We start from the raw sequence: 22,567 nt of genomic DNA on the forward strand, positions 1-22,567 counted from the left end.
TACAAAATCAACAAATGCTATGCATCACAGCTTTGAGTGTGTGTGTCTGTGTGTGTGTGTGGTCAGAAGAGGTGGTTGTTAACCCTTTACCAGTGCACCCTGGGACCCAGGCGCCTCCGTGTGCCGCATGCAACCGTGTGTATGCTCACGTTGCCGTGCGCGTGCGTGAGTGCCTGTGTCTCCATGGATACACATGACTGGTGTGTCCCACGTGCTGGGGTGAGGCCCCAGCCCTCTATACCTCTTTGGCAGTGGGTTCCACAGGAAGTGAGGGGTGGGGAGGGTGCTGAGGCTCCCCTCCACATCCCCAGTCTGCTACCCCACCTCCTCAAGACGCCTGCATGCACGGGGCGGGGTGTTGCTGAGTGGAGGGGGGAGAGCTCCCTCTTCTAAAACCCTGTCCCGTGCTGCAGTCACATCTGTGCCTCAGCCCACGACAGGGGGGTTGGAGGCGCCAGCCAGGCAGGCAGGCAGTTGAGGAAGAGGAAGTTAGGGCAGAGTTGGGTCACCCTGTGGTTTACCCCGGCTCTTGCCCACAGATCTCCCCCGGGGCCAGCTCATAGCCCTAGCCAAGGGTCGTGGGGGCTGCGGGAGCTAGTACACCGAGCTGGGGCACCCACAGCAGCGAGGACAAGGCTCCGCCTGGTGAGTGACCATCCCTGGGGAGTGCGGGAGAGATGGATGAACAGGGACAGAGCAGCCATGCGGCCAGCGGTGGGAGAGGGGCCTCGGGGCAACAGACAGGCTATCTACAATTTCTCTCCACCTTCTAGTCAGCCCGCTTCCTGAGTGGGTTGGGGAGGCTGTTTGACTTGAGTCTTTGCTCTGCAAATGTCTGTGGTTTTAAGAAGTCAACTCAGCGGGCTGGGGTCCATGATCAGTAATAGATCAAGACAGAAGGATGGCGCCCTTGTAGCCAAAGTCTGCTCGGGGGACAAGGAACAGGGGATAAATTGGGAGATGGGATTAGGCTCCCTGAGGCAAAGTCAGTCAAAGATGCTTTTGTTCTTAAACTAGAGATGTGGGGTGAGGAGAGGTTATGTGTGTGCTGTGTTAGTCTCTCAGTCATGTCCGACTCTTTGCAACCCCACGGACTGCAGCCCGCCAGGCTCCTCTGTCCATGGGATTCGCCAGGCAAGAATACTGGAGTGGGTTGCCATTTCCTCCTCCAGAAGATCTTCCCGACCCAAGGATCAAACCCGCATCTCCTGCATTGACAGATGGATTTCTTACCACTGAGCCACCCTGAAAGCCCCAGAGAGGTCTCAGACTTCCCTGAAACATAACCCAGAGAGTGGCGTTGGGGGAGTCTGACTTTCAGAACAAACTCCCATTGACGATTGATGTCCGAGCACCAGTCCCAAGGACATCCTTGCCCTAGTCTTCCAAGGTCATCAACGAAGGAGGACTCACCACCCAGACAGCCCTCCTGGTTGGAGCCCTCCACTTGGGGAGGCGCCTCGGGTCCCACCTTGGCCCTCCACAGCGAGCCTTCACCCCCAGCTGCCTGGGGTGGGGTGAGGTTGGGTAGAAAGGATGTGGTTTCTGAAAGGGCACACCCAGGCTTGCTGCTTCCTCCCAGCCGCAGTGCCAATACAGCCATCGGGGTCTGGGAAGGTGGCCCAGAAGCAGCCAGGAGGGGGGTGGGTTTAGAGTGGAAGGCTGGAGCCAGGGAGGATGGAGCTGGTGGGGTTAGGCTAGGGGCACATCGGAAAAGGCCTCAAATGTCGCACTCAGAGAGCGGAGGCTCCTCGGAGAGTTCCACGGGCCAGGTCACCCGTGGTTTCAAGGAAAAGCTTGACAACCACTGGCAGCCAAGGGAGCGCTTCCCCCACTATCAACCACCTTGAGGTCCCCGGCCACTGGTGTGAGTGAGTCCATCTGGGAGGACTTCCTGGCAGAGGCAGGATTTTCACTGGACCTTGAAGCACCAGTGGAATATCAACCACAAACCCATCAGTGTATCTGGTCTGGGACACTGCTCCCACCCCACCCCCCAAGCCCCAGCACAGGCCCAGACACCTGCCAGCGCTCAATACTGCTGTGGATGGAAGGATGGCTGTGTCGGCCAGTTGTGGGTTCAGAGCCCCACTCCCCTGTGTCTGTGTGGCTGTAGGCAAGTGTCCTCACTGCTCTGGCTTTGTTTGTGCTCCTCCACAGAAGGGTTGTTGAGGATCTTGCATGTGAGAGCATGGCTCAGTGCCCAGCATACAGTAGGCACTCTGAAACACTGTCCACCTTGCCCATTCTCTCGTATTTTGTCCCTGTCCCACAGCCTGGCTATCCTGAGCACTCTCCACCCATGCCACACATGTGCATCTGTAGAAACTCTGTGAGTCCCATCTAGAAAGAGGGACTAGTCATGGGTATCAGTCTCCATCAAGTGTGCAGGGAGTAGTCTGTTATACAGAGTGAAGTAAGTCAGAAAGAGGAAAACAAATATCACATATTAAGGCAGTCAGCTAAGGCAATCAAACCAGTCAATCCTAAAGAAAATCAACCCTGAATATTCACTGAAAGGACTGATTATGAAGCTAAAGCTCCAATACTTTGGCCACTTGATGTGAAGAGCCAACTCATTGGAAAAGACCCTGATGCTGGGAAAGATTGAGGGCAGGAGGAGAGGGGACAACAGAGGATGAGATGGTTGTTTGGCATCATCAACTCAATGGACATGAGTTTGAGCAAGCTCCGGGAGTTGGTGATGGACAGGGGAGCCTGGTGTGCTGCAGTCCATGGGGTCTCAGAGAGTAGACACGACTTATTGACTAAACAGCAACATATTAACACATGTGTATATATATACGGACTCTAGAAAATGGTACTGATGAGCCTATTTACAGGGCAGTAATAGAGACACAGACATAGAGAACAGACTTGTGGACACAGGGGGAGAAGGAGAAGTTGGGACAAATTTAGATAGCGGCATTGACATATACACAGATGTTGTTGTTAAGTTGATAAGTTGTGTCTGACTCTTTTGTGACTCCATGGACTGTAGCCCCCAAGGCTCCTCGGTCCATGGGGTTTTCTTGGCAAGAATATTGGAGTGGGTTGCCATTTCCTTCTCCATGGGATCTTCCTGACCCAGGAATTGAAATTGGCAGGCAGATTCTTTACGACTGAGCCACCAGGGAAGCCCAACATATATACAGTACCAGGTATAACATAGCTAGCTAGTGGAAAGCTGCTGTATAACACAGGGAGCTCAGGTCAGTGCTCTGTGATGACCTAGAGGGGTGGGATGAGGGGGTGGGAGGGAGGCTCAAGAGTGAGGGGATATATGTATACTTATAACTGTTTCACACAATTGTACAGCAGAAATCAACACAACATTATAAAGCAATTATCTGCCAATGTCTAAAAAAGTATGCAGGGTGGGCTCTTAAGAGAGACACAACCACCTCCTTGAACTCTACTTGGGGTGGTCTCTTCCTCAAGAAAAGTGGGATTTGGGGTTTCTCTGACAGTCCGGTGGTTAAGGCTCCATGCTTCCAATGCAGAGGCCTTGGGCATGATCCCTGGTCGGGAAACTAGGATCCTGCATGCTGTGTGCAATGTGGCAAAAAAAGGAGGGGTAGAGTTTTATCATTCACAAAAGTGTTGGAACACAGCAATGAGGTTAATTTTAGAAGATCCCTAGGGATCTCTTCCATGAGAAGCAACTGGGTGGCAGAGGATAGACTGGAGGCAGGGAGACCCTCTCAGGAGATGAAGGTGGCTGGACCAGGTCAGGGCAAAAAGCTTACAGATGTGTAAAATAGCTAGCTAGTGGAAAGCTGCTGTATAGCACAGGGAGCTCAGTTCAGTGCTCTGTGATGACCTAGAGGGGTGGGATGAGGGGGTGGGAGGGAGGCTCAAGAGTGAAGGGATATATGTATCCCCTCATATACATATGGAAGAGGACTGGAGACGGGACTTGGGGACTATTTGGTAACTCTAGACGGGGTTTGAGCCCATGGGGAATCCAGGACATGCTGATTTCAGCTTTAATGAGGGGATGGGTATGACTTGGGAAGAAACTGTGTTTAAGATGTTTGTTACTTACCCTCTTTGTGTCTTAGTTTCCTCTTCTGAACAACGGGAATGCTGGAAGCATCCATAGCATCATGCCACCATAGGATGATTGTGATGAGTAAAAGAATTATTAATGTAAAATTGGAGTGGTGGCTGGCACAACTTAAGCGCTTGTTAAATGTTAGCTTGTGTTGCTATTACTTCATCCTTGGCCTTTGGGCTGGCATGACCCACACACATGGCCTTCTAGCTGGCACTCCCTCTCAATGCCCATCAGCTTACCTAACCCTACACCAGCTGGCTGGTTCTTCCAGCTTCAGCCAATCTCTGCTGGGCTCACTACTGGATTCATGGGACACACTGTCATGGAGATATCTCTGGAATCTACCCCTTCTAGGAGTCAGGGCACCATTGTGTCAAGAGAGGGTACCAGCAACAAGATGGCAGTCACCATCAATAAGATGGTAAAAGACCTCACTAAGATGGCAGAGATCCTCACCAAGACAGTAGATGCCCTCACCAACATGGAGGCTATCCCCACCAAGATGGTGGCTACGTCCATCAAGATGGAACACATTCCATAGCCTTCACCTCCATCCAGACTGTCCACCAGCTTTTTCTATTATCTTTTAACACCTAGAACTAGAAGACCACCCTTTGGCAGGCCAAAGGGCTATTTACAACTTTAACTTGAGAAATTCAAGGTCACCTGGCCCTCTGCCTCCAATGACTAGCCCCCACCATGCAAATCAACCCAGCCTTCCTCCTTCCTGACAACATCACAATCAGCCCAATAGCTCAATATTTAACTGTGGACTGCTATGTTGATGATCTGGGATTGGTCGAATCCACAGATGCAGCGAGCCAACTGTGGGGCTTGAACATTGGAGGATTTTGGTATTCACGGCAGGTTTTGGAACCAACCCCATGCAGATATAGAGGGATGGCTGTACATCATAACTTTCTACTAAGTAGGTATACCTGATCCTGTCCGTGGAGGGGATTCCTGAAAATATCCTTTCCTTGTGACATTTTACACCAGACCAAGCCATCCCTGTGCCATATTCTACCTTGCTTTCCTTTGCAGTATCTGTATCTTCTGTGGGTTTGTTGCTATTGTCTGTTTTTCTTCTACTTATAGTTCATGACATCCTATTCTCTGATGTGCCTCAACTTTTGATTGAAGGCCAGATATCATTTATGAAAAACTGTAGATATTGCTGGTGGTTCTTCATGGTGCTATTTCCTTCCAGAGAGGTTTTACTTTTGCTTCTGGCAGATAGTGAAAGTAAAGGCAGGTGTTGTGTGCATGTTTGGTCGCTCAGTCATATCCGATTCTTTGCAACCCCATGGACTGTAGCCCGCCAGGCTCCTCTGTCCATGGGATTTCCCAGGTAAGAATACTGGAGTGGGTTGCCATTTCCTCCTCCAGGGGATCGTCCTGATCCAGGGATCGCACCCGTGTCTCTTGCGTCTCCTTCACTGGCAGGTGAATTCTTTACCACTATGCCACCGGGGAAGCCCCCAAAGGCAGGTGGCTTCAGTCTAATCAGAAATTAAGCTGAGGTGAAGCTGGATTTTTAGTCTGGGTGAAGGTTGGTCTGTTTCTGGTTGCTCCCTGCTCCTAAAATGAAGTTTTTGGTGACCCCATCTTTGTGATCCTCAACTTCCAGGGTCTATTTCTCCAGCCCCAGAAGATTGCCAGAAGCTACATTCAGCTTCTCAGCCTCTCTCTGGTCTGCTTTGCACTGAAGAATTGCATTCAAATCAACTTGCTTGTAAGGGGAAAAAAACAAAAACAACACTGCATCATGTCTACTCACCTTTCTAGGATTCTGACCTCTCAAATCCTGGTTTGACAACACCTTCAAACTGAGGGTGTTTTTTTCCTTCTGATTTTATCCAGCTTTTTTTTAAAAAAGCTGTTTCTGGTGGAAGGGTAAATCTGCAATAAGGTATCCTGCCATCACTAGAAATAGTTATCCCTGTTGTATTTTTTCTAAGTATTTTTAATTATTTATTCATTTGTTTTTGGCTGTGCTGGGTCTTTGCTGCTGCATGCAAGCTTTTCTTTTGTTGCAGCTAGCAGGGGCTACTCTTTGTTGCGGTGCACGGGCTTCTCATCACGGCAGCTTCTCTAACTGCAGAGCATGCAGGCTTCAGCAGTTGTGGCTCCTGGGCTCCAGAGCACAGGTTCAGTAGTTGTGGTCCACAGGCTTAGTTGCTCCATGACAGGTGGGATCTTTGTGGACCAGGGATGGAACCTGTGTCTCCTGCCTTGGCAGGCGGATTCTTAACCACTAACCCACCAAGGAAGTCCTTCATGTTGTATTTTTAACATAAGATTTTTATCAAGCCTCCATTTCTAACTCTGCTCGACTCACCATGTTTCTCTGTTTCTGGGCTCCTGGGTCCCTGCCAAACTGGTTGCCACCAGTTTGATGAAGGCCCCTCCTAACTTCTTACTGCCTTTGATTTCCCTGAAGTTCTCATATCTGCTCTCTACCCAAAGGTCTGAAAGATCCAAGAGGCATTTGCAGTCTGGGAAAGTGATGGGAGATGAGGAATTAAAACCTGGAGCACAGCAGAGGAGGTAATTTTTAAAATCTCCTTGGGCTTTCCTCTGGATTTCTGTGTATGCGTCTAGATGTTTGTGTATAACTGTTCTCAGTCACTCAGTTGTGTTCAACTCTTTGCGACCTCATGGACTATAGCCTGCCAGGCTTCTCTGTCCGTGGGATTCTCCAGGCAAGAATACTGGAGTGGGTTGCCATTTCCTGCTCCAGGGGATCTTCCTAACCCCGGGATCAAACTTGTGTCTCTTGCATCTCCTACAATGGCAGGTGGATTCTTTACCATTGAGCCATCTGTTAACATATGTCTGACTACTTATGTGTGTAAGTTTACCATTGTCTGCAATTGCTGGAGAGTGTGTTGGGTAGTGTTGGTGGGGTATCTTTCAAGTTTTTTTTGATGTGGACCATGTGGATTTATAAAGTCTTTATTGAGTTTGCTATTAATGTGATATTGCTCGCTTTATGTTTTGGTTTTTGGGCCATAAGGCATGTGGGATCTTAGTTTCCCAGCCAGGAATCAAACCCTCACCCCCTACACTGGAAGGCAAAGTCTTAACTGCTGGACTGCCAGTGTGTTAAGTCTGTAGAGCGTATTTTTATGTATTTTTGTGGTTGAAGATTCAGGTGCCACCTACTCAATAGGACAGTGGCAGTGATGAGGGAGGTGAAGATGAGGGTCACCAGGGCCAGTGGGGAGAGCAAAAAGTAGCCAAGGACAGAGTCCTAAGTACACAGAGTTCAAAGGTCAGGAAGAAAAAGGAAGAGGAACCAAGTCAAGAAGGGAGACTGAGAAGGAGCAGACAGAGAAACAAGAGGCCTGTGAGGGATGGATTTCAGGAAGACAGTGGCCAGACCTGAAAAGTGCCTGTTATAGATTTAGCCCCAGAGAGAGCTAGAAGACTGAAAGGGATGGAAGTAAAACTTCAGGGGGTGGTGGAGTCAAGGAGGTGTGTGTCGGTAAAGACAGAAGTGTGGATGACCCTTTGAGAAGGAAGAGTGGAGGCTGAGAGGTCACTGAAGAGAGAAGCGACAGCCAGGAATTTTCAGACATTAGTGAAAATGCACGTGAGGAAGATTCCTCCACCAGGGGGCAGCACTTGTATGACCAGGCTGGCGTCCACACAGATGCACATACAGATAAAGCCACAGCCTTGTAGACACAAGCAAGCCCCGGGCGGATACCAAACTCTTCCCCAAATATTGGAAGCAGATCTTCCCAAGTCCCAGGTGAGTCATGTAGATCCCATCCCACAGATATGGGCATTCACACAAACACATAGAGAAGATCACAGAGATTTTAAAAACCACACAGATAATATTATTCAGCCATTAAGAAAAAAAAAAAAGGATATTTTGCCTGTTGCAACAACATGGATAGACTTTAAAGGCATTATGCTAATGAAATAAATACGTTAAGAGAAACGCAAATGCTATGTGATCTCATTTATATGTGGAATTTAAAAAAAAAACAAAACAGTGACAACCAAACTCATAGAAAAAGAGATAAGATTTGTGGTTACCAGAGACAGGGGGTGGAGTGGGGAAATTGGATGAAGTTGATCAAAAGGTTCCAACTTCCAGTTATAAGATAAGTAAATCTTGGATGTAATGTAGAACATGATGGCTATAGTTAACACTGCTATATGGTGTATTTGTTTCCCTGGTGGCTCAGTCAGTAAAGAATCCACCTGCAATGCAGGAGATGCAAGAGATGTGACTTTGATCCCTGGGTTGGCAAGATCCCCTGGAAAAGGAAATGGCTACCCACTCCAGTAATCTTGCCTAGGAAATCCCATGGACAGAGGAGCCTAGTGTGCTACAATCCATGGGGTTCCAAGAGTTGGACACGACTTAGCAACTAAACCAACCACCAACCAAGAGAGTAAATCCTACAAGTTCTCATCAGAACAACAACAAAAAAAGCATATTTTTTTCTTTTCTTGGTATCTATATGGGTTGATGACTTCCCTGGTGGCTCAGATGATAAAAGCGTCTGCCTACAACGCGGGAGACCCGGGTTCAATCTCTGGGTCGGGAAGATCCCCTGGAGAAGGAAATGGCAACCCACTGCCTGGAAAATCCCATGGACAGAGGAGCCTGATAGGCTACAGTCCGTGGAGTTGCAGAGTCAGACATGACTGAGCAACTTCACTTTTTATGGGTTGATGTATGCTAACTAAGTTTACTGCACTAATCATTTCACAATATATGTTGTTATTATGATGTAAACTTAAACTTATACAGTGATGTCAGTCAATTATACCTCAATGAAACTGGGGGGGAAACATTTATATAAACACCCCTATATATACACCCCCACAGACAAGTTGACACTCAAGATTTAAAAACACACTATGTGCTGACACACAAAAGGAATTTATGTTCACACTCACTCAGTTGTGTTCAACTCTTCGTAACCCCACAGACTGCAGCACACCAGGCTCCTCTGTCCATGGGATTTCCCAGGCAGGAATACCAGATCGAGTTGCTATTTCCTTCTCCAGGGGATCTTCTGGACCCAGGAATCGAACCCAAATCTCTGCACCTCCTGCTTTGTAGGCAGATTCTTTACCACCTGACCTCTCAAATCCTGGTTTGACAACACCTTCAAACTGAGGGTGCATCACCTGGGAAGCTGACACACAAATGCACTGTCAAAAGCACAGTGTGTGCATACTAAGTCGATTCAGTCGTGTCCAGCTCTTTGTGACCCCCTGGACTGTAGCCCACCAGGCTCTTCTGTCTAAGGAATTGTCCAGGCAAGAATACTGAAGTGGTATCCCCTTCTCCAGGGGATCTTCCTGACCCAGGGATCAAACCCAGGTCTCCTGCATGGCAGGCAGAGTCTTTAACATCTGAGCCACCAGGGAAGCCCTCAAAAGCAGAGACAATGACAAACACTCATACACAAACACTCAGACATTCACGCATACCCAAGCCCACCCACCTCAGGACCCAGTCTATACTTGTCTCCTGAGGACTTCCTCACTGCTCTCTTTTGCTCCTCCTGGGAATGTCTTGTATTAATACAGCCAGGATGAGAGGCCTGGAGGGCAAGGGAGGTGTGGGGTAGTGCTAAGTACTCAGCCTCCCCCAAGGCTGCAGTCCTGCCTCCCCCGGCCCCCGCCCCAGTCCCAAGCTGCCATCAGCTGATGCGTCTGGCAGCCCCTGCAGACAGTCTCCGCCCCTCTTGCTGGCAGCCCTGTCCTGGCAGTGCTTCCCGGCCCAGCGCCTTCTTCATCCTGCTGTTCACTCACACGCTCGCACGCACGGCCCCCATGGCCAGCTCGGCACTCAACCACTCCTGGCCGGCTCTCTCCAAGTTCTGGCTGAAGCGGTGGGCCTTTAAGAGAGGTAAGGGGGCATGCAGTGAGTAGTGGGCACTGGCTACCCAGGCACGGGGTTCCCTGGACAGCCTGCTACCCACCATCCCACTCCAAACCTGTTCTCAGCCCAGGGTACAGACACTGCCTGAGTCAGCCCCAGATGATCTCTGCTTCCCCAGGGCCTCCATGGAACATCACAGACTTGTGGGGTCCCTCTTGTCTCAGAGGAGATGTCTCCCCATCTCTGCCAGGAGGTTGTCTCGGAAGGTAAATTTGTGGACAGACAATTTGCCCTAGACCTGGGGCAGCCTGGTGGCTTCCTGGGGGTTCCTGATGCTACTTGTTCCCTGGGTGGGTGCAGGACAGAGGCTCAGGGAGGCAGCAAGAGGAAGGTCTGAGACATCCAGAGATTCAAGTAGACATGCCCTGGAATACAAACACACATACACATTGGCTGGTAGTCCCCCCACACTGGGTCCCAGGACCTCAGTTTACCTTTCTGGGAGCTGGAGAGACTCTTGCATCATAACCCCCCAAGGTCTGGGTGAATTGCTGTTGCCAAAAGGCACTTCTTAAATCTCAGCAGGAGTTTAGTCCTGGAAGATGGCCAGATAGTGTCCGAGGCCACAGGGCACAGGGGGATTGTGTGATAGGAACCCCCCTACCCTGTGCCTAAGCCGGGTACTTGTTGATGAGTGAGTTTCTGTGCAGGAGATGAGCCAAGGAGAAGACCCATTCGCTTCATGGTATGCACTCTGGTTGAGGACCTATAGTGTGCCAGGCACTGTGCTGGAGGAGACAGGGCTAGCAGGGGACCTGGAGGCTGGGGCTGGGGAGGGAGAGGGTAGCCTGGCGACTGGGATGCAATAGAACGGTCACAGTGGTAGAAACTTGCTGCCGGTTGTTGAGCCCTTGTGAAGCCGGACTCAGAAAGGAGGCATGATGGACTCAAGGTCACACAGCAAGTATATGCTGAAAGAGCCAGGCTTTGAAACCCATTCTGTTCCAAGGCCACCTCTGGGGTGTGTTCTGGGCAGTGAAGGAAGCTACCAGTGTGAGTGTGTGGAGGGCTTGCAGAGGGTTTTTAAATCCACCAGTGGATGGCAATGCTAGAGAATTAGGGTATCAGCCACAGATCACCAAGATGCCCATATCCTTATGAAGGTCTAGCCATTCCTGGCCGCCCAGCCCACCCTGTATCCCTGCCCCGGGCAGACTGAAGCTATGATTTATAGGCTGGCAGATGGGGGAGTGAGCTGTGGGAACCAGTGGTAATTCTTAAACCCTTTTATGGCCGGGGCTGCAGGGGTTGCTGGTGTAAGAGGCTGCCTAGAACCTGAATCCAAGCTGATAGGCGGCTCCTTAGAGAGAAGCTTGGGGGTGAGGAGCAGAGAGGGACTCCCTAACCATGTCCTTCCAGTCTTTAGCCTTTCTATGCCCTCCTCTTAAGCTCTATAACTGGCTGTCTGGGCACCGGATGGGACCTCCTGGGAAAATAATGGAGTAGATGTGGGGAGACAGACAAGGCTGGGGAAGAGGGGTTGGGATTTGCAGCGTGGCAGAGCCGCACTGGCCCTTTTCCTCAGTTGCTCAGTTACTCTTTCTGACCACACTTTTCCCACTCTTTCCCTAGTATATGATAAGCATGTATATCATGAGCGCATTCTGTGTCTCAACTTGGTTTCCTTCTTGCCTAGCTTCTCTGCCACAGTCCCGCCTCCTTCCATCTATAGCTTTCCCCACCCTCGTCTCCTAGGAATACCATCTCCAGAATGCAGAGCAATCACTGCCACTTGCCACTGCCACACAACTTATCCCAACTATCCATCCATTCATCCATCTAACCATCCACTTTTTTATCCGTCCAACCAGTCAGGTAGCCAACTATCAATTCATGCCTCCATGTGTCCATGTTTTCATCCATCCATCCATTTAACCATCTACCCATTCATCTACTCAACCAGAGAGACAGCCAACTATCTATCCATGCATCCTTGTATCGATGCATCCATCCACCCATCCATCCAAAGAACCATCCGACTAGTTATCCAGCTAAACATCTACTCATTCGTCCATCCAACCAGCCAGCCAGTCAACCATCCACCCATGCATCTAGACATTCCTCCCTCCCTCTAACCACCCATTCATCCATGTAGGTAACCATCCACCCATCTAAACATCCATTCATCCAACCATATAGCCAGACAACTTTCCTTTCAGCCAGCCAGCCAACCAACTAGCCAACTACCCAACAACCATCTATCCAACAATTCATTCAATTCATCCATCCACCCTTCCATCCAACCATTTATCCACCCGTCTGTCCTTTCATCAGCTCACCACAGAATGGCTCTGTGGTTAGGAGCCCTTGCTTTGGAGTAAGAAATACCTGGCTTCCCATCTCTACTCTGCCTCTTGACCTCCTTGGTATGACCTTGGACAAGTCAGTACACCTCTCTGAGCCTCAGTTTCTCCTTCCATAATGTGGGGACTCAGAGGGTTGTTGTTAAGATAGAAGAATGGAAAGAATATGACAGGCTTAGCATGAAGCAAGACATATTGGAACTGATCAAGAGACTTGGGGGATGTAAAAGTGGGTTGGCTACAGAACTTGCCCCCATGGACCCAGGAGTGGGGGTCAGAAAACTTTTTCTGTAAAGGGCCAGGGAGTAAATATCTTCAGCTTTGCAGGTCGTATGATATCTGATGCAACTACTGGACACTGTCGTTGTAGCATGATGACAGCCATAGACAACAAGGTACACGAATGGGCGTGGCTGTGTGCTACTAAAATTTTATTTACAAAATCAGGTGTTGAGCCAGATTTGGCCTGTGAAACTCCTGGTCTAGAAGTGAACAAGTATTCCAATTAAAGTACAACCAGAAGTAGAAAAGGGGTGCATGCGTGCGTGCTCAGTCCCTCAGTCGTGTCTTTGCAACTTCATGAATTGTAGCCCACCAGGCTCCTCTGTCCATGGGATTCTCCAGGCTAGAATCCTGGAGTGGGTTGCCATGCCCTCCTCTAGGGGATCTTCCCAACCCAGGGATTGAACCTGAGTCTCTTATGTCTCGTGCATTGGCCCAGGGGTTCTTAGCCACTGGAAAACCAATCCAAAGTCCTCTGGCTAAGACCGTCTGCGGAGGATCAGAGGGATCCCTTGGTTGCCAGGAAGGAAGAGTGGGAAAGGGTGGTGGGAACCGCACAGAGGTACGCAGGAGAATGATGAGTTAGGAGCTCAGACACTTGGGGGGAGTTGAGCGGGTAGACTGAAAAGTGCTCAAATGTCCTTGTAAGGGGACTGGAGTCTCTGGGGTGGGGACCAGACAAAGGAGAGTGACTCTGAAATGTCGTGCCAAGAAGACATATCTTCTACTGGGATGGAAGAAGCCAATTGTCGTTAGCAATCGTTTGTGCAGAAAAATCCCAACAAGAGTTGCAATTGTAGGGACTTCCCTGATGGTCCAGTGGTTAAGGACTCTGTGCTCTCAATGCCAAGGGCATGAGTTTGATCCCTGCTTGGGGAACTAGGATCCTGCATGCCTGGATAGCATGACCAAAAAGAAAAAAGACTTGTGGTTGTGTAGAGAGAGCACTGTTGTTGTGTTTAGTCGCTGAGTTGTATCTGACTCTTTGCAACCCCATGGAGTATAGCCACCAGGCTCCTCTGTCCATGGACTTCTCCAGGCAAGAATACTGGAGTGGGTTGCCATTCCCTTCTCCAGGGGATCTTTCTGACCCAGGGATTGAACCTAGGTCAACTGAATTGGCAGGTGGATTCTTGAATGCTGAGCCATCTGGGAAACCCAGAGAGAGCATAATGGAGGCTGATATTAAGATCATATCAGAGGCAAAACAAAAGGAGGACGGAGGGACTGCCCTGGTGGTGGTCTAGAGGTTAAGATTGTGCTCCCAATGAAGAGGCTCTAGGTTCGATCCCTGGTCAGGAAACTAGATCCTACTTGCTGCACCTGAGAGTTTGCATGCCACAACTAAGACCTGGCACAGCCAAATAAATAAATAAAGCTAAATAAATAGAAATTGTTTTAAAAAAGAGGACTGAGTGGAGAAACATTGTTGGGGGGGGTAAAATTGACAAGGCTTGGTGTACTGAGAGGTTGGAAGGAGGCGAGGCTGGAGTTCAGGTTTCTGGTGGGGGTCACTGGTGAGACACTACAGTCACACTAATACATAGACCCCGAAGGAGAAAGGAAGACAAGGAGTTTGGTCTTGACAGCTTGAGGTTGGAATGCAGGTGGGCATATCAGGCAGTGGTGACCAGAGGCCACTGAAGACAAAGTCTGGAGCTTGAGAGACTCTCTCGCCAGAACCAGGGCTCAGAGTGTGACATCCGAGTCAGGGCTCAGTGAGCCTGGGGTCAGTGTTTAGTGTGTGATGAGGATTGGGGTACAGCTTGAAGCTCTAGAATGGGAACTCAGTCCATGACTCCAGTATCGGGATTCAGTCTATGACACCACAATCAGGGCTTGGTGTATGACACCGGAACCGAGGTTCAGTCGATGACACTGGGACAGGGACTCAGTCTGTGACCCAAAGATTGAGGCTCAACATGTGACGCGGAGATCAGAGTGGACTCTGTCATCAGGGTCAGGCTCGGCCTGTTCCTGGATCAGAAATGACGTGAAGTGACAGTTGCTTCAGTCGTGTCCAGCTGTTTGTGACCCCATGAACTATAGCCCGCCAGGCTCCTCTGTCCATGGGATTCTCCAGGCAAGAATAGTTACTGAGGTGGGTTGCTATGCCCTCCTCCAGGGATCGAATCCACATCTATTACGCCTCCTGCATTGGCAGGCAGATTCTTTACCATCTGAGCCATCAGGGAAGCCACGCCCCCCGGGTCAGAAGCATCCATACAAAGAATCAACTCAGCCCTGGCCTTTTACCTTTAGCCTTTGGGTTCCAGACCTGCAGGGTCGCAGATGCAAGGATGAGGTTCAAGCCTCAGTGAAGCCCCCATCCAGGAAAGCAGGCACACCCAGCAGCCTGTCCTGAGGCCCCCTGGGATCTTGGCCAAGGATGGAACTGCCTCTTGGGGAGTCTCCCCCCTCCTTTTTCAAGCTGCCACCAGCCTCCAGGACTCATCCCCACATCTGGCTTTTCTCGTCCTTCACAGCCTGCTTGTTTTGTTCCAACATCTCCCTGAGTCATAGAAGCTGCCTCATGGGAGATGCAGGGCTGAATGAGGGCAGCAGAACACAGGCCCTCACCCAGCCTGGGAGAGTAGCTGGGAGAGGAATGGTGGTTTCTAGAATATTCGCAGTGACGGGAATTCTCTGATGGTCCAGTAGTTAGGACTCAGTGCCTCGGGCAGCAGAACAGAGGCCCTCACCCAGCCTGGGAGAGTAGCTGGGAGAGCAGTTGTGGTTTCTAGAATATACCGTGATGGGAATTCCCTAGCGGTCCAGTGGTTAGGACTTGGTGTTTTCACTTTCACTGCTGAGGGCCAAGTTCATTCCCTGGTTGGGGAACCACGACCCCACAAGCCATGTGGTGTGGCCAAAAAAAAAAAAAGAGTGTTGTAAACGATCACCACAATCAATTTTAGAAGATTTTCATCACCCCCAAAAGAAATCTGTAGCCTTTATTCATCACCCCAAAGTTCCCCATTTCTCCCCAGCTTTGCATGCTGTGGGCATGCGTGCTAAGTCGCTTCAGTCATGTCTGACTCTTTGCAATCCCATGGACTGTAGCCCACCAGGCTCCTCTGTCCATGGGATTTCCCAGGCAAGAATACTGGAGCGGGTTGCCATTCCCTTTTCCAGGGCATCTTCCTGACTCAGGGATTGAACCCGTGTCTCCTGCATTGGCAGGTGGGTTCTTTACCACTAGTACCACCTGGGAAGCCTCTCCCCAGCCTTAGACAACCACTAATCTACTTTCTGCCCCTATAGATGCACCTGTTCTGGACATTTCATATAAATGGAATCCACTAACATGGGATATTTTGTGAACTGACTTCTGCGATGTCACATGATATCTGTCTTCAAGGTTCATTCATGGTATAATAGGTTTCAAAATGCCATTCTCTTTTTTATTCTTCTCTTATTTATTTGTTTGTTTATTTTGGCCACACCGTGTGGTTTGTGGAATCTTAGTTCCCTGACCAGGGACTGAATTCAGTTCCTCAGCAGTTAAAGCACTGAGTTCTAACCATTGGACATCCAGGGAATTCCCAGAACTGCCCCCACTCCTTATTATGACTGAAAAACATTCCACTGTATGAATGGACCACATTTCGTGGATGTCCATGAATCCTTTTATGGACACTTGGATTGTTTCCACTGATTTTTTTTTGGTCGCCCTAGATTTTTGTTGCTGCTCAAAGGCTTTCTCTAGTTGCAGCAAGAGGGGGCTACTCTCTAGTTGTGGTGCACGGGTTTCTCATTGCAGTGGCTTCTCTTATTGTGGATCACAGGCTGTAAGGTGTGTGGGCTTCAGCAGTTCTGCATCTCATGGGCTTAGTTGCCCTGCGGCGTGTGGGATCTTCCCAGACCAGGGATCAAATCCGTGTCCCCTGCGTTGGCAGGCGGATTCTTAACCACTGGACCACCTGGGAGATCTTATGCTTAAGTATTTTTTTGTTTTTAATTAATTTATTTTTTATTGAGGGATAATTTCGTTACAGAATTTTGCTGTTTTCTGTCAAACCTCAACATGGATCAGCCACAGGTATACATATAGCCCCTCCCTTTTGAAACTCCCTCCCATCTCCCTCCCCATCCCACCCCTCTAGGTTGATACAGAGCCCCTGTTAGAGCTTCCTGAGCCATATTATGCTTAAGTTTTTGAAGAATGGCCAAAATGCTTTCCAAATTCCTTGAGTTTTTCACACCCATGTAATAGCTTTTCATTCATCTATTTATGGAATGCATTTATTCCTATCTTGGCTGTTTTCTGCTGTTCTTGCTGCTTCCCAGTAATTTTGCATTCATAATTTTATACTCTTTTTCTTAAAAAAAAAAAAGCCCCCCAAATTATACAAGTGTCATGCTCCCCGAAACGTAGGACAGTGTTTGTACATACACAGCTGGGAGGAGAAGGAAGGTAAGTGGGTACAGACAGCTCATCCTACTTCGGGATAGAAAAAGACAGCATCATCCTTTCCTGTCTGCTGGCCACGGTGGTTATAGGTGGAGTGGCCACAAAGTGGACACCCCACTGCTACCCTTTGGAGGGCGAAAGCATGGTACTGTGGGAGTTTTTGTTTTATTTATTTGTTTGTTTATTTCTTTGGCTGTGCCGGGTCTTAGTTGTGGCACACGGAATCTTTTAATTGCGGCATGTGGGATCTAGTTCCCCGACCAGGCATCAAACCCAGGTTCCCTGCATTGAGAGCATGGAGTCTTAGCCACTGGACCACCAGGGAAGTCCCATACTGTTCAGCATTACTTGACTCAGCAGCATAAACCAGGACTGTCCCCAGCAAGCCAGGAGATGGGGTCACCCAGCCACAGAGGGTCTGAGCTAAGGAGTGAAGGAGGACCTAACTGGCACTGTCCAAGGGCCCCACCATCCCACTCCCCACCCCCAGCCCGGCCCTCCGGGCTCTTACTGCAAACGTGCTCGTCCGTCTCTCCGAGTACTACCTCCGCTGGTCTCTCCTTGCCTCCACCTTCACCCAGCTCCTCCATTGTCACCTCCACACACACTTCTCTCAGCTCCCCAGTTTCAACAGAACCTGAGATGTCATGGCAGGGGGCGTGGAGGAGTGAAAGGAGTCCAGGGATCGAGATAACGCAATGCAATGAAGTGCAGGGCAATGCCCAGGACAGAGGCACCATGGACATTCTGGAGTGAGTAGGATGAGGTCTTCAGGCAGGTGGCCCTGGAACAGGAATGGGGTGCTCTTAGGCAATGGGTCCTGCCTAAGGGGCAGGGACAAGGCACAGAGGAGGATCCTGGTGGACATTGGTGAGCCAAGACATTCGACCTTCTTCCTCCAGGTGGTGGGGCACCTCCATGGGGATTCGAATAGGGAGGCATGATATGTGCTAGAAGCCTTGCAAGGGGCAAGGGTAGAGAGACGGGACACCTGTGTTTCCCTCAGTGAAAGGCTCAGTCCAGGACTTCCCTGGTGGTCCAGTGGTTAAGAATCTACCTGCCAATGCAGGGGACGTGGGTTCAATCCCTGGTCTGGGAAGATCCCACATGCTGTGGGGTGACTAAGCCCATGTGCCACAACTACTAAAGCCCGAGCTGTAAGGCCCTCGAGCCACAACTGCTGAGCTTGTGTCTTGCAACTACTGAAGCCCATGTGCCCTAAAGCCGCACACCGCAACTACTGAACCCCACGTGCCTGGAGCCTGTTGCCCACAACGAGAGAAGCTACTGCAATGAGAAGCCTAAGCACTGCAACAAAGAGAAGCCCCCACTCACTGCAACTAGAGAAAGCCTACCTGTGGCAAAAAAGACTCAGTGCAACCAAAAATAATAATAAATAAAATTTTTTTAAAATAATGCACTGGGAAGAATTCCGAGGGGGCCATGGCTCAGGAGGAAAGAGCCCTGTGCCTGAGCAGAAATGTCTGCCCCAGGCTCAGGATGAGTGATGGGGAGTGGTGGCATGTATGTTGGCTTACAGATCATCGGTACCATCCTCCCCTGCCACCCCATTTAACAGATGAGAAAACTGAGGCCCAGATGCAGAATTCGGGGCCCAACTCTTCAGGGCTCACAGCTCAGCCCTAACACCTTGTCCCTCCTTTCCCACAGGCTCTGAGCCCAAGCCATGTGTCCAGCCCTTTGACTCTGGAGCTGCAGATTCAGCCACCAAGAACAGCGGTGGACCCTGGAGGCCTGAGGACCCAGACTTCTCCACCATGGAGGATGAGCAGGCAGGTGTTTGACTGCTGAGATGGGCATGAGTTGATGACTCCAGGGGAGCAAGTACACTTTGTTTAGCACCTGCGTTTTACCAGGCACTTTGTGTGCAACATTTCAGGGAATTATTAAAACATAGCAGAGTAGTTATTATGCCATTCCACAGGTGAGGAAATGAATCTTTTATGGAACAAGAAGAGGGAGCATAGGATGAGTAGAGTGGAGGGATAATGGATAGAAGGAGGGAGGAAGGAAGGATTGACAGAAGACATGAATGATGGATGGATGAATGGAAGGACATTTTGACAGAAGAGATAGATGGATGGACAGATGGATAGATGGGTGGATGGATGGATGGAAGGATTGACAGAAGTCGTGGATGATGGATGGATAGATGGAGGGATGGAAGGACTGACAGAAGAGATGGATGGATAGATAGAAGAATTGAGGGAAGAAAGGAAGAGAGGGAGGAGGGAAGGGTGGCTAAATGGGTGCATGGGTGGGTAGATGGATCAATGAAGAAGGAAGGAAAAGCTCCCATGAGGAGCTCTGAGCTAGAACATCCCCGCAGAGTAGTCCCAAACTAGGCTGAGATGACCAAGCCGTTGCATCCCCACACCAATAAGTCATGGCCAGTGGACTGCCCAGGAAGGGATGTGACTTCCTGGGAGGAGGCTGATAGCTGACAGCCATCTGCTGATAGCCACACACCCCTCAGCATCTGGGGCAACACATCCTCACCGAAGGGGGAATCTGGGTGGCATTTTGGATCACCCACCACACTAAGGAAGGAGGCTTCATTATAGTCAAACCATATACAGGGAATTCTGCGTATCTGCCCGTGTTCTTTTTTAAAAGTTATTTATTTATTTATCATGGCAGGGCTAAATTTTCTTTGCTGTGTGTGGGCTTTCTTTAGTTGTGGCAATGGAGGCTGTCCTCTAGTTGTGGTGCACAGACTTCTCATCGCTTCTCTGTTGCAGAACGCGAGCCCTAGAGTGCTCCAGCTTCAGTAGTTGTGGCTCACAGCCTTAGATTCCCCACAGCAGGTGGAATCTTCCCTGGACCAGGAATGGAACCTGCGTCCCCTGCATTAGCAGGCAGACTCTTAACCACTGGACCACCAGGGAAGTCCGCCCCTTATTTTGTAGAAGAGCACACTGCGGTCCAAGCAGGGAAAGAATTTGCCTCGGTGTTGGGAAGAATCTAGAGTAAACGAAGAGAGAACTGAGACTCAGGCTTAGCCCTGGATCCTTCCAGGGCTCTAGATATCTTGGAATAGGGACCATGAGCAGTAGGCAGTTGGGCAGCTAGGATGGTGATGGAGAGACCACGCATCTGGGGAAGCAGGGAGCCCTGGGTATACTTGGTGAGCACCTACCACCTCCAAAGAAGCCCTGCCACCCACATCCTCATCCTCATCTTGTTGGCCACCAGAGCTGGAGGCAGCAGATGGCGATGTCCCTGCCCCTTCCGTCCAAAAGCCCTGTGAGCATCACACCTGTACAGCTCTCAGTTCTATCCATGTCTGTCCCTGCCTTTCCACTGCCCTGGTGGAGGCCACCGTGGTTGCTCACCCAAGTGATCTGCACAGGCATCTTCGCTGCTTCAAGCCCATCTGGGCTCTGCATCTTACGTCATCTTTCTGAAGGGGAATCACCACCTCCTCTCCCCCAGCCTCCCTACCACTACTGTTGGGAACTTAGAGATTAAATCCTCCCTTGAGCTCCCAGGCCTGCTGATCCAGCCCCATTCCTCCCACCCCAACATACACACCCCAACATACACACCACACACCTCCAGCCAAAAGGAAATCTTGCCAGTTTGAGGGAAGGCATCCTGAACTCTGAAGCCTACAGGCTTCTGAACATCCTGTTCTCTTAATGCCTGGAATGCCCTCACCCAGAGCCTCCACCTAGCTAACTCCTACTCATTGCTCAGGGTGTCCCTCACTGTCACTTCCTCCAGGAAGCCCTCCCTGATTTCTTCCTTCCTTTCTTTTTTTACATTTAGTAGGACTTTTCATTGAAATATATATGCATTTTAATGAAAAGTATGTATATCTATCTATCTATCTATATATATATATATATATATATATATACAGGTAAGATACAGATTATTTTAAAATATATGCAATTGGCTATATATATTGACCAATATAGCCAGTTCAAGAAATCACTTACATGTCACATAGACACTACTTTATGTGATTGGAAATACAGTTTGGGGGTTTAATTTTGGTTATGGAAGCTGTCTAAAGATGGTCTAACCTGTCCTAATTGAGTTATCCTTAGTAGATTTTGCACACCAGTGATTACCCCAGGGGTTTGTCCATTTTAAAAAAAGGGATTTTCTGTATGATCTGGCTTAGAATAATTCTAATTTTTCAAACTTAAAAAAATTAAGTTTTAAAAAATAATAACAAAAAAGGGATTTCCTAAGTAGAACTCCAGTCCAGAATTCTTGTCCCTCTAGAGTCAATTGTCCCCTCCTGTTCTTTCTAGCCCACTTTCTACTTTCTAGAATATTCACTCACACTTGATTGTCATTGCAGGGCTTAATCATCGGTCTACTCCAATTAGCTTCATCTGGCAGGGCCCCAGAGGAAGATCCCTGATTCCTGAAGTGTTAAAAACAGCGACCATAATATGGGCTTGGCGAAAAAGTTTGCTCAGGTTTTTCCATAAGATGTTATAGAAAAACCCAAATGAACTTTTTGACCAACCCCATATCTGCTTCCACTGATCAAGGGCTTACAAGATATAAACATCATCTCATTTCACCTGCCCAGCAATCCTACAAAAAGGCAACATAGGGCTTCCCTGGGTGGCTCAGTGGTGAAGAATCCGCCCGCCAATGAAGGAGACAAGGGTTTGATCCCTGCTCCGGGAGGATCCCACATGCTGCTGAGCAGCTAGGCCCGTGTAGTACGGCTACTGAGTCTGTGCTCCAGAGCCCACAAGCTGCAACTACTGAAGTCCAAGTGCCATAAAGCCTGTGCTCTGCAACAAGAGAAGCCACTGCAGTGAGAGGCCCAAGTGCTGCAACTAAAGAAAAGCCCACACAGCAATGAAGACCCAGCATAGCCAAAAATAACTAAATAAGCAAATAAAAATATATTCAAAAAAGGCAACATAACACCCATTTTAGAGATGACAAGACTGAGGCCCAGAGAGGGTTAGAAACTTGCCTGAGGTCACACTGAGCTAACAAAAGCCACATCAAGGATGCAAACCCTGACAAAGGCCTTTCTACCCTTCCAGCCATCAGAAAACCCTCTGTCCCTATTTTGCTCTCTTGTTTGAAACTCGTTCCCTGTTTTACATGATGAAACAGAACCAGAGACACAAAGTTGCTCTGGTGTGCTATATTTTTCCTAAAGTACAAGGAGATAAATAGCCATTTACATTTTTAAAAAAATGTTGATCCGTGTACTATTTAAATCTGCACACAGCTAGCCGTTTTTATAGAGTGGAAATTCCTGGGGCATCTCGCCTCTGGGTCTGCGGGAGTGGGGAGGCACCCATCCCCCAAGGTTCCCCTGGGTCCAGGGAGCAGGAGTCTGAGTTGATGGCATGCTCTCTGGGGTGTCAGGGCCAGCATACCTATGTTTGGGCAGATGCCCGAGGAGGCTCCTAGTGGGCTGGCTCCTGTTTCCCACCCAGGAAATGTTGGAGGAAAGATACAAGTTCCCCAGCAAAGGACGAAGCCCCCTCCCTCCCCCTCCCTCACTGTACCTGCCACAGCCATCCACCCTCCCCTTCCACCCAAAGCCCTGGCTGGGTTCCCACTTCTGCCTCCTGTGA

At 49.4% G+C, this 22,567-nt stretch overlaps 1 protein-coding gene across 8 annotated transcripts in view; it reads left to right on the forward strand.

Moving 5' to 3' along the window:
- The first annotated feature begins 411 nt into the window (after positions 1 to 411).
- The window catches only part of ARHGEF18 (Rho/Rac guanine nucleotide exchange factor 18), a 103,228-nt gene continuing 81,072 nt past the window's right edge, over positions 412 to 22,567 (forward strand). For 4 of the 8 annotated variants that reach the window (XM_081498534.1, XM_081498538.1, XM_081498540.1 and 1 more), the window contains exons 1-3: positions 412 to 645; positions 6,530 to 6,610; positions 18,651 to 18,776. In XM_081498534.1, the coding sequence (XP_081354660.1) occupies positions 18,765 to 18,776 (12 nt within the window). In that variant the 5' untranslated portion in view covers positions 412 to 645; positions 6,530 to 6,610; positions 18,651 to 18,764. Of the gene's footprint in view, positions 646 to 6,529; positions 6,611 to 12,345; positions 13,007 to 13,727; positions 14,667 to 18,650; positions 18,777 to 22,567 lie in introns of those variants that run through there. The other 4 variants (XM_081498535.1, XM_081498536.1, XM_081498539.1 and 1 more) reach the window with 2 other exon arrangements.

Source organism: Giraffa tippelskirchi, chromosome 6, assembly GCF_054371585.1.
Source record: "Giraffa tippelskirchi isolate mGirTip1 chromosome 6, T2T-mGirTip1v1.2.pri, whole genome shotgun sequence".
Taxonomy (NCBI): domain Eukaryota; kingdom Metazoa; phylum Chordata; class Mammalia; order Artiodactyla; family Giraffidae; genus Giraffa; species Giraffa tippelskirchi.